Below are 18,283 nucleotides of genomic sequence, written 5' to 3' on the forward strand. Positions count from 1 at the left end.
AAACCCAATGTTCTGTATTATGTATATATCACCTGAACTCAACATTCTAATTACAAAAGCAAATTTGCATTTCCCTGGTAGCCTAGTGTTAAGGATTCAGTGTTGTCACTGCTGTGGCTTGGGTGCAATCCCTGGTCTGGAAACTTCTGCCTGCTGCAGGCACGGCCAAAAAAAAAAAAGTAAATTTAAGAAAAAAATTAACATAAATTGTAATCTACAAAATGGATTACATCTTCAAATACTGCCACTAGAGCTCACACAAAAAACAAAAGTAATGAAAAGAAATATGGTAAAATATCATATTTTAATTTTATCTAAAATATAAATTAAAATAAGACATAAGAAAAACCTTGAGACAATATATGTATATGAAAAAGTGACCACTGAAAGATGTAAATAATACATACAATATAGCATAAGTTTTAATATATAAATCAGACATCATTTCATCAGCTGTTTATTAGTCACATCAGTCTGAACTTTACATATTAAAATATTTAAAAGCTAAAAAACATCATTGCAATATAGATTCAATATGGGAAAATACATATTTGTGGCTTTATACACAATGTAAATTAATCCATTCTATACAGCAGTTTTCCAAAATATAAATGGCACTTTACATGCAATAAGACATACCAGGCTGGATGCCCTAATATAATTTACTACACAGGAAAGTAAAGAGACAGCAGGTTTTAAACAAAAGAGTTATGCAGCAGATGTGGAATGTAGAATATTTTGCCTTAACACAATCTTGGATTAGATTAAAGACATGAAAAAAGGACAGTTTCTACTACTTTCAATTAGCATTTTTTAAATGAAGACTACTGTGATTTTATATTTCCAACTGTATCACGACCTGAGAAAACATAACAGGGAAAAGAAAGCAGAGGACAAAAGAAAACTTGATCCTTTATGAATTTTAAACATCAGCCCTGCCTATGGGCTGCATTTAGGCTGCTTTTCTGTTGACAGTTTCCTAAATTACTTCTGCCACTCTGAATTGCACATCAGCAGTCAGGTGAGTTTTCCAGACTTCATTATGCCATTGTGTAACCATAGCTGCCACAATGCAGAGCCACAAGAAGCCTGTCCTTGAGTATTTCCTTACTTGGATATTCAGGTAACTTGAGCATGTTGATGCTTTAAAAGAAAAATATACCACCATTAAATAGGAAATTTCTTAATTTTTTTATTGTCTTGTCTGGAAGTGAAAACACTACTCAAAATCAACATAAAACCACTCTCTCAAATTTGCATTCAAATTGGAAAACCCTGAAGTAGTATTTAAAAAGGAAAAAAAAAAAAACCAAAACTGCTGCATTGCGGTTTCCTTTAGCATGCAAATATAACGGAAGAAAATAAGTTCCCTTCAGCCTAAAATAAATAAGTAATAGGACAATTTAGTTTGAAATGACAGTGTAACTTCAGTGATACTTATATTACACACATTCAATTAGAGTATAGGTAGGTAGTTTCCTCAACTTCCCACTTCCCTACCCCAAAATGGGAAGGCAAGAACCTTTTTTTGGCTGTGCCTGTGATATGTAGAAATTCCCAGGTCAGGGAATGAAACAGTGCCACAGCAGAGACCCAGACCTGGGCTGCAGCAGCCATAATACCAAATCCCTAACCCACTATACCACAAGGGAGCTGCTGTAGCTACTTATTTATCAGTGATTATAAAACGCTGAACAGAGATCACTGTTGAGATGTTACTCCCAATGCACCACACATTAGTTACAACTATGATTACTCAAAATTAATCAGAACAACTTTCAATGCTTTTAAATAAACCAATTTTACATACCACGTGCTCGAGGTCGGTAGAAGATTTGGAGTATATGGCACAGCAGCAATTGTAAAGTTCTGCAATCCACTTCCACCCATGATATTAGCAAATCCTCCATGTGGGACCCTGGAACTAAGAGCTCTTATCTTAATAAGTGGTAGTACAAGTAAAATCTTTGCAATAGATATATTTCAAATTAGCAAACACAGACATTCATTAAATATTTGCTGAATAAATAAATGATTTGCTTCATGAATTCAAGCAACAGAGGCTCTTAAATGTAATCCAAATGATTTCTCTGTGAAAAATATCTAGAATCAAAGGGTTTTGTTTTATTTTTCAAGGTAGGAAACTAGAAAAATTTTTAAACTTCTCTTTCCAGAGATTTATAATATCAGCTGTATTTTTTCAAATGTCACCTAACATAATGAGACCACAAGGTGAGCAAAGTCAGAAGTCTCAGTTCCAAATTTTGAAATTTAAACTACAAAACTACAGTAATCAAAACAGTGTGGCATTGGCATAAAAACAAACATACAGACCAATGGTATAGAATAGAGAGCCTCAAAATAAACTCTCAAAAATCTGGCCAAAAGATTTTTGACAAGAGTGTTAAGAACATTCAATGGGAAAAGTATAATCTTTCCAACTAACTGTGTTGAGAAAACTGGATATCCACTACAAAGAAAATGACAGTGAACCTGTACCTAACACCATATACAAAAATAAACTCAAAATGAATCAAAGACTTAAATGAAAAGCTAAAGTCATAAAATTTTTATAAGAAAATATATGGGAAAAACTTCATGACACTGGATTTGGTAGTGATTTCTCAGATATGACATCAAAAGCACAGGCAAGAAAAGAAAAACAGATAAATTGGACATCATCAAAATTAAAAACTTGTGTGCCAAAGAACACCATGAACAGAATGAAAAGGTGAGCCATAGGAAAAAATATTCTTAAATCATAAATATGACTAGGAATTAATATCCAAAAAATAGATCTCCTACAACTCAACCACAAAAACCCAATTTAAAAAGTAGGGAAGGACTCATACAGACATTTCTCTAATGAGGTACACAAATGGCTTAGCTGAATATAAAAAGATGCTCAATCATCACTTGTCATTAGAGAAATGCAGATCAAAACCTCAATGAGATAGCCACTTCATATGCATTGAGTTGACTATTATTAAAAAGAAAAGAAAAGACCACCAGAAAATAACAAGTATTGGAAAGGAAATGCAGCTATCTAAACCCTTATGCATTTGCTGCTGGAAACGTAAAACAGTACAGCCACTGTGGGGAACATTATGGTGCTTTTTTCTCAAAAAATTAAATAGAGAATTACAGTATATATCCAAAAGAACTGCAAGCAGAAACAGAGATATTTGTATACCCATGTTCACAGGAGCATTATTCACAATAGCCAAAAGGTGGAAGCAACCAAAATAACCATCCATGGATGAGGGGATAAGCAAAGTGTGGCATACACAGACAACAGAACACTCTTCAGCCTTAAAAAGAAAGGGGATTCTGACATATGCTACAATACGGATGAATCTTGAGGACATTATGCCAAGTGAAATAAGCTAGTCACAAGAAGACAAATAGTTTATGATTCCACTAACATGAGGAATCTAAAGTAACAAAGTAGAAGGTGGCTACCAGAGGCTGGGGGTCGGGGAAAGGAAAAATTAGTTTTAATGGGTACTATTTCGGCTGAGGAAGATTAACAAAAAAGCTCAAGACAGGAATGGCAGTAATGGCTGCACAACAATGTGAATGTTCACAGAACTGTACACTTTAAAATGATTAAAATGTTAAATGTTATCTATTTTTTACCATACACACTAAAACAAAACAAAACAAAACAAAAAAACTGTTGAAAAATGTACCAGGACTTTTCTGCTTGAAATCACAGGTGATATGATACTGTCACAGGGGGAAAAGCAAAAACAATCCAATATAAATAGATCTCTAAAAACAGCAGTTTTCTTTTCTAGTTGAGAAGCAGTTTGGTTGCTATTAAACACTTTATTGATGAAATGCTTAAGCTTACCTTAGAAATCCAAGTGAATGTTAAAAGGATACCTGAATCTTGTTAATAAAACACTAACACATGAGCAATTCTTACTTAGGGCAAGGGAATACCTAAAGACCTGAAAATATCTGTAAACTGAAATAAAATTCAACCTTAGTTTATCTATGCATATTAACCTTTGCCTAAAAAATTAACAAAGGCAACCAAAAATGAAAAAGGAAAAAGCTGTTTTCAACTTCCTAGAAGCAAAAGGCAAGTTGTTCTCAACTTCCTAGGAGCAGAATTTAAAAACAAGTACCAAAAGTCACTTCACCAGGACAAGGTGAGAAAATGAGCCTTGACACTGACTCTCATACAAATTATAGCACAGTATTTCAGTATCAGAATGATCAATCTATGTGGAATCTAATTTTGTAAATGATACAAATGAACTTATTTACAAAACAAAAACAGACTCACAGACTTCAAAAAACAAACTTTCAGTTACCAAAGGGGAAATTTGGGGGTGGGGAAGGCAAAAATTAGGAGTTTGGGATTAACATATACACACTATTATACATAAAACAGCCAATAAGACCTACTGCATAGCACAGAGATCTCTACTCAATATTCCAAAATAACCTAGATGGGAAAAGAATCTGAAAAAGAATGGATATATGTATAACTGAATCACTTTGCTATACACCTGAAACTAACACAACACTGTAAATCAACTATATGCCAATAAAATTTAAATCATCAATCTAATGTCTTTCACATAAATAAGTTTACAGGAGTTCCCGTCATGGTGCAGTGGAAACGAATCTGACTAGGAACCAGGAGGTTGCGGGTTCTATCCCTGGCCTCGCTCAGTGGGTTAAGGATCTGGCGTTGCCGTGAGCTGTGGTATAGGTCGCAGACGCAGCTCGGATCTGGCGTGGCTGTGGCTGTGGCAGAGGCCGGTAGCTGTAGCTCTGATTAGACCCCTAACCTGGGAACCTCCATATGCTGCAGGTGTGGCCTTAAAAAAAAAAAAAGCAAAAATAAATAAATAAGTTTAAAAATCAGATGACCCTCCAATTTTAATATCTAAATTGAAATTATTTTGTAAACTGATACTCAGAAACAATCCCTGAAAACTTACTCCTCGTCTAAACTACAAACAAACATGACTGGGTCACATACTTGAATAACCAGTGGATCTTATGCTACGATTATGGCTCATCAAAGTTAATGCATATATGAGAAAAATAAATTGTCTTTGGTTGAATATTATGACATCTGAATTATATAATGTAAAATTACATTACATTAATAAAAGTGAAAATTTCTATTTTATACACAAAGAAATCATCAACTCTGACTTTCATTATTCTTAAGGGATAATGAAATAAGAGTAAGACATGTAGATCAACAAAATACTGTCACCAACATAAATACATTTAAAAGTTACTGTTAATACTGATTCTTAGAACAGTTAGAATACTGATTCTTGGAACAATTAGGATGCATCTGACTCTTTAGTAAAACTGTTCTAAATTATCTATAGGTATGAAGAAAGACTTTTTCCCATCTAAACAGTAGTCAGAATTTTCCAAAAAGTACAAAAAGAAAAAAAAATACACATTTTATATCTAGATGGGAAATGATACACCTGTTGATAATAACTGGGTCTAGTGTAAAAGGAGAGCTGAGGTTTAAAAGAAATTAGGATTTAGTTTGAATTCAAAACAATGAATCCAAGTAGACTAAGTGCTGAAAAGTGAGTTCTTCAACCTAAAGGTGAAGCTCTGCTCTGCACTGTCTCCCCTCAGGTTCCTTGGCACTACTCTTTACCCACTTCCTCCACCTTGGTTTGAATGGATTTGCAGCTACACTTCGTGACCAGTTAAATAGTCGACAGTGCAGTTCTTTCCAGCACTGCTAACCATGATTATACTATTGACATGGGAGAGACACTAGGCATTACCAATCCAGGTGCTTTTTATTCTACAAGAGCAGCAATCCAAAAGACATTTTTAGTACTAAAGAACTTGAGTAAGTGTTTTCTTCATTTTAAAGATTCATACCAACCAAATCATGGGGGAAAATATAGTAATTAAATGTTGTTTAGATGTAAACCACTAGAAAAACAATAAAAGCCCTAGCTTACAACATAAACCAAAATGAAGTCCAGATGGCTTAAAAATTGGTATGTAAAAACCAATTTCAGTCACAGAAAAAAAAAAAAACTGGAGATAAACATATATATACAAAACCTTGGAAGTAGGTAAGAATGTATAAAAACCATAAAGGAAAGTACTAATAATCAACTTCCAACATAATTTAAAACTTCCATTATATAATTTTTATAAATTAAATTTATAATTTCAAATATATGGAAATATCTATGTTTATCTCAGGGAAAAGTACTTGCAGAATTGATGCCCCTCTATATATAAAGAACATTTAAACCTGAACTTTTGAAAATGATGGCAAAATAATACACAAAAAATAAATGACAGGAAGCCCATACCACCTAAAAAGGTATACAAATAAGAAACTATTAAAAATGAAAGAGTTCGTGTTGTGGTGCAGCACAGACAAATCCGACTAGGAACTATGAGCTTGCGGCTTCCAATCCTATGTATCCTATATTTATCCTATATTTATAATAATCAAACTAACCTGCACGTATATAAGCATAAGAATTCCTTATTTGTTCTGCATTATTCATTAAACAGAAAAATTTAGCAATAAAGGACAATTATCAATTAAGGGAGGTCCACAGACTGAAGAAGAGACAGCCATTTAAAAAATAAAATCTAGGAGTTCCCATCGTGGCTCAGTGGTTAACGAATCCAACTAGGAACCATGAGGTTGCAGGTTTGATCCCTGGCCTTGCTCAGTGGGTTAATGATCCGGAGCTGTGGTGTAGGTCACAGACGTGGCACAGATCCTGTGTTGCTGTGGCTCTGGTGTAGGTCAGCGGCTACAGCTCCGATTCGACCCCTAGCCTGGGAACCTCCATATGCTGCGAGAGTGGCCCAAGAAATGGCAAAAAGACAAAAAAATAAATAAATAAATAAAAATAATAATGACACATTGCTAAGTTCAAACAAAATAGTAGTGATTTTGAAAAATAAAAATTTATATATGTAAGAAAAATTCTGGAAGAATAACCAAAATGTTAAGTGATTACCCTCAGAGTCTGAGATTAGAGGTGATTTTTTAAAACAATGAATTGTCTAACTTTCCTACATAGAAAATATAATTTTTGTTTAACTATTAAACTACTCAAATCTCTAGGTATTTCTTGGCACTAAGAAGCCAAAAAAACAAACAAAAAAAATGTCAATAAAGTTTTCTTTCATATTTTTAAGCTATAATCTATGAATATTGTTTTATTGATTCTTTGAAACTAGGTGTATAAGGTGACCCCAACTATTTTTCTAATTACATAGGTTTTTTAAAAACTAAGAAAATATAGCAAAATATTAAGGGTGCTATCCCTGAATAGTGTAATTACTTAATAGAATTTTCATTTTCTTCTATCTATAGCTTCTACTTCTCAAAGTTTCTATAATGGTTATAAACTACTTTAAAAGTAAAATTGTGTGGTTTAAATTACATACATGTAATATAGATATATATTCACAACTATGTTTTAAAAGCAGGCAGAAAAAAACAGAAGTTAATACATCAAATTATTTATAGTGCTTATTGCTGGCAGGTGATGGTTTTTCTTCTAATTTTCTGTGTTCCAACTTTCTTAAAAGAATCATGTACACTTATACTGAAACCAGTAAACTGTATTTTCATAAACAGAAGGGCAGATAAAATTCTCTATCAAGAATGAAAATCAGGAGTTCCCGTCATGGCACAGTGGTTAACGAATCCAACTAGGAACCATGAGGTTGCGGGTTCGATCCCTGCCCTTGCTCAGTGGGTTAACTATCCGGTGTTGCCGTGAGCTGTGGTGTAGGTCGCAGACGCGGCTCGGATCCCGCGTTGCTGTGGCTCTGGCGTAGGCTGGTGGCTACAGCTCCGATTCGACCCCTAGCCTGGGAACCTCCATATGCCACGGGAGCGGCCCAAGAAATGGCAAAAAGACAAAAAAAAAAAAAGAATGAAAATCAGGAGTTCCCATCGTGGCTCAGTGGTTAAGGAACCCGACTTGTATTCATGAGGATATGGGTTCGGTCCCTGGCCTTGCTCAGTGGGTTAAGGATCCAGCATTGCCGTGAACCGTGGTGTAGGTCACAGACGTGGCTCAGATCTGGTATTGCTGTGGTGGTGGTGTAGGCCAGCAGCCACAGCTCTGATTCGACTCCTAGCTTTGGAACCTCCATAATCATGGGTGCAGCCCTAAAAAGACAAAAGACAAAAAAAAAAAAGAGAAAGAAAATCAGACCTTTTCTTTTACATCTTTCAAAACTGTAAGTTAAAAGAGGTTTAAATCATCTAGTTTTCAGGAGTTTCCACTGTGGCTCAGTGGTAACGAAACTGACTTGTATCCATGAGGATGCAGGTTTGCACCCTGGCCTCACTCAGTGGGTTAAAGATCCAGCACTGCCATGAGATGTGGTATAGGTCACAGACATGGCTCTAATCCTGCACTGCTGTGGCTGTGGTGAAGTGCAGAAGCCATAGCTCCCATCTGACCCCTAGCTTGGGAACTTCCACATGCTGTGGATGCAGCCCTGGAAAGCAAAAAACAAAAAAAATTATCCAGTTTTCTAATATCTATGGTAGTTAATTGGTTCCAAAAACAGACTTTTCAAAGTGTGATACCACAAATTATTTTTTAGGCCATGAATCTGGAGACCTCAAAGTAAAACGTGATCAGAATTGCAGAAAAATTGCTATGTATGGGTATTATATATATATATAGTGTGTGTGTGTATCTGTGTGCATGTGTATTGTCCCAGCAACATATAAATACTGGCTGCTATCACTGACTAACCTGCAGAATGAAAAAAACTATCAAATTAAAAATTCCACCCTGACTAGAACAGTTTTAATACCTTAGATAAAACAAACATTTCTTGAGCACTACTATGTATGTTTTAACTGCGATGCCTAATAAGCCTTTGTTTAATACCTAAAAAAAGTGGAAAAAGAGGTGAGAAACTGACAATTCAGAGTAATAATTCATCTTGAGTTGTTTATCTCTAAGCCATTAAAATGGAATATATTAAATTCTTTCCACATTATCATAAAAAACACTTCTTACCTGCCAGTAACAAACTGCAAGAGAAGAACTCTCTCCTCCGGTGTAATATCTTCCACAACTTCCCAGAACCACTAAAAACAACAACAAAAAACTTAGCTCATATTTCAGAGCAATTGTAGGCTTCTTAATACCAGAGAAATATGCAATATTCATAAAGCATATTTTATTCTATGAAACTCATTTATCAAAAATGATTTCACACAAAGCTTTCATATGAAATTCCCATGAGAGGAATTAAGGAAAAACTTTACTTTGTTAATTAATGTAGGTTTTCATCCAATAGTGCTGAAAGCTTACAAGATTAAACAGCAAAACTTAACTTCATTCTAAGCTCTAGAGAGATTTTACCTGAATAACTGGATCTTCTCTTTCATAGCCACTTGTGTATTCTGTATTTTTTATCCAGTCACTCACATCAATTTCTGGCATGCCAGACAGCAGGAGCTCCTTCAGGGAAGAAGTAAAATATTTCATTAATCTTCTTTGGGGGAAAAAAAAAAGCGATTACATTTAAATAGTAAATGTGCCTTAATTAGAAACTAATCCTGTGTAAAACTGATTTATTTTTGTGACAGTGTCTGCATGTCATCAATAACAAGTATTACATGGGAGAAAACCCTTGATACAGATAATTTCAAGTACTGTGAGATGTGAAGATGTCTCTACATTGATACAATTTAATTAAATCATAAGAAATAATAGTTTATGTCTACATAGAAATACATATGCTACAATAGTTTATACGTACAAGTTCATGAACATTCTCATCTTTGGTTTATGTTTATGAATTTGTTAAATTCTATAAAGAATTCCCGTCATGCCCCAGCAGAAATGAATCCGACTGGGAACCATGGGGTTGAGGGTTCGATCCCTGGCCTCGCTCAGTGGGTTAGGGATCCAGCGTTGCTGCGGGCTGTGGCATAGGTCGTGGACATGGCTCAGATCCTGAGTTGCTGTGGCTGTGGCGTAGGCCAGTAGCTGTAGCTTCAATTGGACCCCTAGCCTGGGAACCTCCATATGCCATGGGTGTGGCCCTAAAAAAGCAAAATAAAACAAAACAAAAATTCTATAAAGAGACTGTACTTTCAATATTAAAGTAACAACAAATACAAAACTACCATATGATACAGCAATCCTACTCCTGGGCATATATCGGAACAAAACTTTCACTGAAAAAGATACATGCACCCCTATGTTCACTGCAGCACTATTCACAATAGCCAACATGTGGAAACAACCTAAATATCCATCAACAGATGAATGGATTAAGAAGATGTGGTACATATACACGGTGAAATACTATTCAGCCATAAAAAGGACCGAAACAATTCCATTTGCAAAAACATGGATGAACTGGAGACTCTCATACTAAATGAAGTTTAAGTCAGAAAGAGGAATACAAACACCATATGATATCACTTCTATCTGGAATCTGATACATGGCATAAATGAACCTATCTACAGAAAAAAAACAAACTCATGGACATGGAGAACAGACTTGTGGTTGTTAAGGGGGAAAGGGAGGGAGCGGGATGTACTGGGAGTTTGAGAGATGAGATCCTGCTGTATAGCACAGGGAACTATATCCAGTCACTTGTGATGGAACATGACAGAGGATAATGTGAGAAAAAGAATATATATATATATGTACACATATATATATTGCCTGGGTCACTTTGCTATACAGCAGAAATTGACAGAACATTGTAAATCAAGTATAAATTTTTATTAAAATTTTTCTAAAAAGTAATAACAAAGACCTAAATAAATCTGGATTGAGGAAAGGAAAAGATCAAGAAACCCTAATCACTAGAAAAAAAAGTTGTTATAATAAAAGGTTATTATTTAAAAAAAAAAAAAAACCCTAACAGATTCAGGCCTTTGAAGAACTCTGAAGAATAATTCCAATCCTTTAAAGTCAAGTTTCCCCAAGGTGAGAAAAAAATTTAATTTTCGTAATAGTGACTTTTGGTATTCTTTTGTCCAGGAAGATCATCAAACAAACTATCAATCAAATAACTAAGAATGAAATTAAGAATGGCAAAAGTATTTACCATTCTTTCCCAAGAGAAAAGAGAACATGAAACAACCTTGTCCACATCTCTGAATCAGCTCATATTTCACAGTTGGATGTGTTTACCCAGTGAAGTGAGGCAATAACTAGCCTATGCTTAACACTGACCAGCAGGAACAGCAGGGTTTGTTATTACAGAGATAGACACAGTGTGGTTCAAAATCACTTCTCCTATAGCAACTACTCTAATATGTACCTGACAAGTATGGGGTATGCCCTGAAGAAGATTAATGAAGGCCAATATAAGGTAGAGTCTGAGAACTCCTCGGCATTTCTAAGATCTATTCAAGAAGTATGCAAAGTTCTCCCTTTTCCAACTTATCTGGAGCTAGATTTTCTCCATAAAGTACAACCAAAGAACATACCACAACAGATTATAAGCAGAAGCAGATTTAAGAATCCAGTTTCTTCTATTCTGCCGGATATGAAAGAAACTTGCCAAGATGTAAAACAATGCCACTTTTCTATTTTACTCTGGAAAATGAAATTTTCATTTCTTAAATGTTATTTATGTTAATATGTAATGAACTGTTATTTTCATAGGAATTAATAAAAATATTTTAAATTTGTCTGAATTTCAAATACAGTAAATACCAATTGCTAGAACCCACATTAAAAAACCCCTCTTTTCTTGTAAAGGGTCCTAAGACCAAAAAGTTTGAGAACTGCTGGTCTAGGATGTAAACTTGCCATAGCATTATGAAATACTTTTACCAGATGAAGGCACTCTGGTTAGGGTCCATTTGCCACCCCCAAATACATTCTCTACCTTCCTTTGCACATTCTGTGTCCCAGGAGCCTGATCTCCGCAGACTGGCTCTCTTGCCTGTTGGTTTCAGGTTGGCTTTCATCACTGGGGAACAGGCAGGAGTCTGCAGAATTTTCTGCTCTCTCTCTGCTTCACTACATCTTTGCGGCAGCCATGGTAACCTACACTTACCACCTGGTTGCCCCTGGTGGTTCAGACTCATTGGGCTCCTCACAACAATTCTTTCACTTGTCTACAATTCTAGGGGTGATAAAGGCTGTTTATAGTTGCCAGTCTCTGGCTGTCCCAACCATATCTTGTTTATACTTTACCTGCCCATGCCTCAGTAAGCTCTTTCATTAAAGTTCCTTTATTTGAACCACCTGGGGAAAGTCTACACCCTGACAGGACCCTGATACAGATCTGCCAAAAGGGAATGTAGATGACTGTTACAAGTTTCTTACAATCCTCTTCCTTTCCAAGCTGAAGATAAGCTTTTCATAATATTATATCTGCTTTCATTGTTAATAATTGTGAATAAAAATGCCTGAGGCTATATATTCTCTCAAGAAATTTGTTGCACAGTGGTTAATGAATTCGACTAGGAGCCGTGAGGTTGCAGGTTCGATCCCTGGCCTTGCTCAGTGGGTTAAGGATCCGGCGTTGCTGTGAGCTGTGGTGTAAGTCGCAGACGTGACTCAAATCTGGCATTGCTGTGGCTCTGGAGTAGGCTGGCAGCAACAGCTCCGAATGGACCCTCAGCCTGGGAACCTCCATATGCTGTGGGAGCAGCCCTAGAAAAGGCAAAAAGACAAAAAAAAAAAAAAGAAAAGAAAAGAAATTTGAAGCATTTCATGAACATCATATGTTACGACTTTGTGAAAAGGACAAAAGATCTTTGTTTTCCCATTTAACACCTGGGCAAATAAAGTTAATAAATTGACTGAAAACAAATAGATGAAATGGGAATGCCACAATACAAAATGGGAATACAGGAGTTCCCGCTGTGGCTCAGTGGTTAACGCACTTGACTAACATCCATGAGGATGTGAGTTCGATCTCGACCTCGCTCAGTGGGTTAAGGATCTGGGGTGGCAGTGAGCTGTGGGGCAGGTCTCAGACGTGGCTTGGATCATGCATTGTTGTGGCTCTGGCGTAGGCCAGCAGCTGCAGGTCCAATTCGACCCCTAGCCTGGGAACCTCCATATGCCACGGGTGCGGCCCTAAAAAGACAAAAGACAAAAGACAAAAAAAAAAAAAAAAAAAAAAAAAAAAGGAATACATATAACAAAAAGATGGTGAATTCCAATCAATAATTTATTATTTTTTAAAAATGTGACAAAATAACTGAATTGATCTATTGGAACTGAGTGCAATATATATATAACCCACTAAGAGAAACTGAGTCATGCAAGTGTTCATAGCTATTACTTTACCTAGTATTCACACAGCTCAATGTTTTAATATCTTGGTACCACCATGGATAAATTTATAAGCAGCACAGTATAGCAGAACAGTCCCTCAGACATTTGGGGAACACCTCAACCATAATAATATTACAGCTATAGATAGTAATAACAACAATGCTGTCACCATTTCGGACCCGAAGATTATCTCCTGACTTGACAATGCATTCTGTCTCCAATGGATGAATACACCTCCAGTTCAGGACACTGATGCTATCAGATAACACTCTTTCCACTGAAACTCTAAAATCTAACCCTTATCTCTTAAGTCTGATAACATCCAGCCTCAATGTTTGTGCCAACTTTTTAAAAAAAGTTTCTACCTTAGTGTAGCATAGCTCCTTCCTATGAAAGACACAAAGTCACACAAAATGTTCCAAGACCATGTCCCATTTATAACTCATGCCCTTGAGAGGCAATACTGATGAAGAGAGACTGGGCTGTGGGTCAGAAAACAGGGATTCACAGTCTGGCTATAACATATACTCTATGAATATGAGAAGCTCTGTACCTTCTTTGGCCTAGTTTTCCTCATCTGTAAAATGGGAATAATAATGCTTACCTCAGGGTTCTGATACAAAGGTTTTAAAAGTTAATACACACGAAGCTCTTGGCAAATACTAAGTGTTTTAATAATAATTATCATCACTGCATAAATCAATGTCATGCCTACAACACTGCTCTTCTCAAACAATCCCACCACATGAACCACTCAACTCAGTGAAGCCAGAGTCTGAGACAGACTAGGAATCCTGACCTAATTTCTAATATAGGTACCACAATTAAAAACTTACTGGTAGCAGGCCTAAATGTGAAAGACAAAGGAATAAAGTTTTCGAAGAAAACACAGGAAAACACTGTTAACCTTGGAATAAGAAAAAAAATTCTTAGGACCCACAAAGCTCCATTCATTAAAAAGAAAAAGAGAGGAGAGAAAACAAGTGATAAACTGAACTATATTAAAACTAAACATTGGAGTTCCCGTCTTGGCTCAGTAGTTAATGAATCCAACTAGGAACGATGAGGTTGCAGGTTCGATCCCTGGCCTTGCTCAGTGGGTTAAGGATCCGGCGTTGCCGTGAGCTGTGGTGTAGGTTGCAGATGCAGCTCTGAGTTGCTGTGGCTCTGGTGTAGGTCAGCGGCTACAGCTCCGATTTGACCCCTAGCCTGAGAACTTCCATATGCTGCGGAAGCAGCCCAAGAAATGGCAAAAAGACCAAAAAAAAAAAAAAACCAAAAAACAAAAACAACTACACACTTTTAATAATTAAAAGACACCAGGGGAAGTTCCTCTGTGGCTCAGTGGGTTAAGGATCTGGCATTGCCACAGTTATGGCACAGGTCACAACTGTGGCACAGATTTGATCCTTGGCCTGGGAACTTACACATGCCACGGGCGCAGCAAAAAATAAATTAATAAATAAAAATGAAGACAAAAAAGCAGAATAGGAGAAGACTTTCACAATACATATATCTAACAAGAATGCCCATAAACAATACATTAAAACTCCCACTGATTGTTAAAAATAATAATAATAATAGAAAAATGGACAAATTACTTGAACATTTCGGTAACAGAGAATACAAATGGCCAATAAACATATAAAACATGCTCAATCTTACTGATCACCAGGGAAATGCAAGTTAAAATCATCAGGAAACATCACTACTACTTCATCAGAATGGAAAAAAATAAATAGAAAAATATCAAATACTGATTAGGATGCAGAATACCCAGAACTCTCATACGTGCTAGCGTGTACACTAACATACTACTGTGGAAAACATTTTCTAGTACCTACTCTAACGGAATAAGTGCACACTCTGCATCCCAGCAATTCCACTCCAAGGAATTGCAAACATATGTTCTCCTAAAGACAAGTACTAGAGTGTTGGTAGCAACACTATTTCAAACAGCCAAAAACCAAAAAGTGCCCGCCAAATGTTCATCAAGACAGGAAAAGATGGGAATTTCTGGGGTGGCTCAGGGGGTTAAGAACCTAAGACAGTGTCCAAGAGGATTTGGGTTCAATCCCAGGTCTCGCTCAGTAGGTTAGGAAGCTGGCGTTGCCACAAACTGTGGCATGGGTAGGAGATGAGGCTCAGACCTGGAGTTGCTGTAGCTGTGGTGTAGGCCAGCAGGTGCAGCTCTGATTAGACCCCTAGCCCGGGAACTTCCATATGCCTTGCGTGTGGCCCTAAAGAGAAAAAAAATGGATGACAAAAAAAAACTATATTAACACAGTGCAGTACTATAGAACATTACAACTGCATGCAACGATAAATAGGACTCTTACAAATAAAAAGATGTGCTGAAGAAGTCAAATGTATTTTAGGTGATTATTTCATTTACATCGAGTTCAAAAACAAGTAACCTATATTACCAGAAGTCCTGAGTGACAACCCCATGAAAGGTTGAGGGGTGAGAATGAAGGGGGACATGAGTGGGATCTGGGGTGTTAGGATTTCTCAGTTTCTTGATCTGGGTGCTGTTTCAATGGGTGTATACAGTTTGTGAAAATACAGTAAGTTAGACATTTATAATGCATGTATTTTTTACTATGTATATAGTAATTCAATAAAGTTTCAAAAACTTACTAGTATCAGTAAATTACGAAGCAAAGTTTTTGTCAATTATTTGTTTGCTGCTATTTTTTTTGATACAGAGGTCAAGAAAATAATGTAATTTTCTGTTTAAGTTCATAAGTACTCCTCCATTTTCAAATACTAAGAACAGTAACTTCTATGGTTATGCAAAAAACTAATGAGCCTATGCTAAATAAAATTATTCATCTTAAAATCTAAACACAATGAAAAACACTCAAAACTGACATTTAATGAAACTAAGTCAGAATGTACTTCAAAATTATTTAGCAAGTTTATCCATTACTATAATGACATATACTATGAGTGATAAGTTGAAAATACTGATATATGTAAAATCAACTGGTACATACCAGAGTACTTATTCATATATTAAAATAAAAGGCATGGGGGAAACTAATTTTATGAGACAGAATAAAAACCAAAGGATACTTTTTCCATTGACCTAAAATTAATTATTCCAAATTATAATTTTAAAAATAAGAAAACAGCTATATGCTATTTAAGATACTGTGTGCTTTTATTAAGGAGCTGGACAACTCAAATTAAAGAAAATAATTTGTTACCAAAAATAAAAGAGAAAAAAGGAAATAGGGAAAATGCAGACATAAATCATATAAAATTAGAAATCCTGTTAGATCATAGTAAAAGGCAGGCAAATCAAAAAAGGAAAACAAAACATTAGGGACTAGAGGCTAGCAAAGACATAGGACTACACATAGGTTTAAAATGGAAAATTATAAAATTGTATGATGAAATAAGCTGGAGAAGATAACACAAATACAACAGGAAAACCTCTCAATCAATTTTTCTTTTCAGAAGTACAAGAAGTTAGTATCCTTTACCTAACAGGGTCAAATAAAAAAATATAAAATAATGTGAATACTGCTTTTGGGAAGATTGGCCTTCAACATCTCCCATGTTCAACACTTTGGAAATACATTCCATTTTGGTTTATCACCACCTCATTCCATTTCATAGGAAGAAGTTGCTACTCTGGTTATCAAGCTTGAGAGAAGCATAATCACATCTCTTACAACAGCTCTCTCCACATGAACATTACGTTTAATGTCTCATACATCATTCCATTCATCACGGTGCTCCAAAATTATTTCTAAATTACATCAACTGAGTTTGGTGCTGCTGTGTTACGTAACAACAAAGAACAGATGTTTTTCCTTACCAATTCATATTCATCAAAAAGCTGTATGAGGGAAGGTGGAATGAACATATGAAAGCCCTGTAAAAAAGCATTGATCTGAGGCTGGATGGCTCTGGTCATTCGAAGTTCAGTGACAAGCTGGACATACTCCGCCTAGTAAAAAAAAAAAAAAAAAAAAAGTTTTTATGATGTCTTTTTAATTTCACATACTGAAGATATGGTTTATTTGATCATTTCTCATTTAAGGGGTAAAGTTTAGAATTAATTTGGCACCAATATTCATACATTTCAGAAAACCAGTAATCTACCATTTACTAAGCTGCTTCGGCCAAAATCCTTAGAATCACTCCTCCAGGGTTCTCTCTCATTCTCTATCAGATCTACCTCCAAAAATGTTCTCAATCAGACCTTACCCCACCACCTCCATCTGTCACACTTTAATTCAAGCTCTCACCTTGATCACTACAACATCTGGTGTCACTGCTGCCATGTTTGCCTCAGTACTGCTGCTCCTCCACACCAGAGTGAATTTTTAAAAATATACATGTATTTTCTAATATATAATGCAGATCACATAACCCTCCTTCTCAAAACCCTACCATGATTTTTTATGATACATGGGATAAAGCCCAAATTCTTTTCCTAGTCCATAAGGCCCTACCTGACCCAGCCCCTGCCTTGCTCTCTCATCTCATTTCCCTCCACTCTCCCCTTTGCTCCCTCACTCTACTCCCCAAACACAAGTCTGCTTAGGGCTGTCTGCATACATCCTGGTACCTCTGACTGAAATGTCTCACTGGACTGCAATCTCTCTGCAAGCAGGGGCTCTGTTTTGTTTACCAGTATATATTCTCAGCTCTTAAAAAAAATTCTGTCACTTTCTAAGTGTCCAACAAATACATGATGAATGCATATATTCAACAAATTCATTTAAAACACAATTAGAACATGATAAAACGGCTCATTTAAGTGCGGCCTATTTGATTCTGAGTTAAGGTAATAAGCTATTTTCACACAATTTACTTTAAAATACACACTATCGAAGTTCCCGTCGTGGCTCAGCGGAAACGTATCTCATCAGGAACCATTAGGACGCAGGTTCGATCCTTGGCCTCACTCAGTGGGTTAAAGGATCTGGCGTTGCTGTGAGCTGTGGTGTAGGTCACAGACACAGCCTGGATCTGGCAATCCTGTGGC

The 18,283-nt window shown here is 36.1% G+C and overlaps 1 protein-coding gene across 2 annotated transcripts in view; it reads right to left on the bottom strand.

The window, feature by feature from the left end:
* Positions 286 to 18,283, bottom strand: part of HACE1 (HECT domain and ankyrin repeat containing E3 ubiquitin protein ligase 1) — a 110,966-nt gene continuing 92,968 nt past the window's right edge. Inside the window, exons 19-23 of one of the 2 annotated variants that reach the window (XM_021096191.1) lie at positions 17,108 to 17,239; positions 9,381 to 9,479; positions 9,033 to 9,103; positions 1,811 to 1,924; positions 286 to 1,143 (exon numbers count right to left, since the gene is read on the bottom strand). In XM_021096191.1, coding sequence (XP_020951850.1) covers positions 1,041 to 1,143; positions 1,811 to 1,924; positions 9,033 to 9,103; positions 9,381 to 9,479; positions 17,108 to 17,239 — 519 coding nt within the window. In that variant the 3' untranslated portion in view covers positions 286 to 1,040. The remainder of the gene's footprint in view (positions 1,144 to 1,810; positions 1,925 to 9,032; positions 9,104 to 9,380; positions 9,480 to 17,107; positions 17,240 to 18,283) is intronic. The other variant, NM_001195340.1, reaches the window with a different exon arrangement.

Source organism: Sus scrofa, chromosome 1, assembly GCF_000003025.6.
Source record: "Sus scrofa isolate TJ Tabasco breed Duroc chromosome 1, Sscrofa11.1, whole genome shotgun sequence".
NCBI lineage: Eukaryota > Metazoa > Chordata > Mammalia > Artiodactyla > Suidae > Sus > Sus scrofa.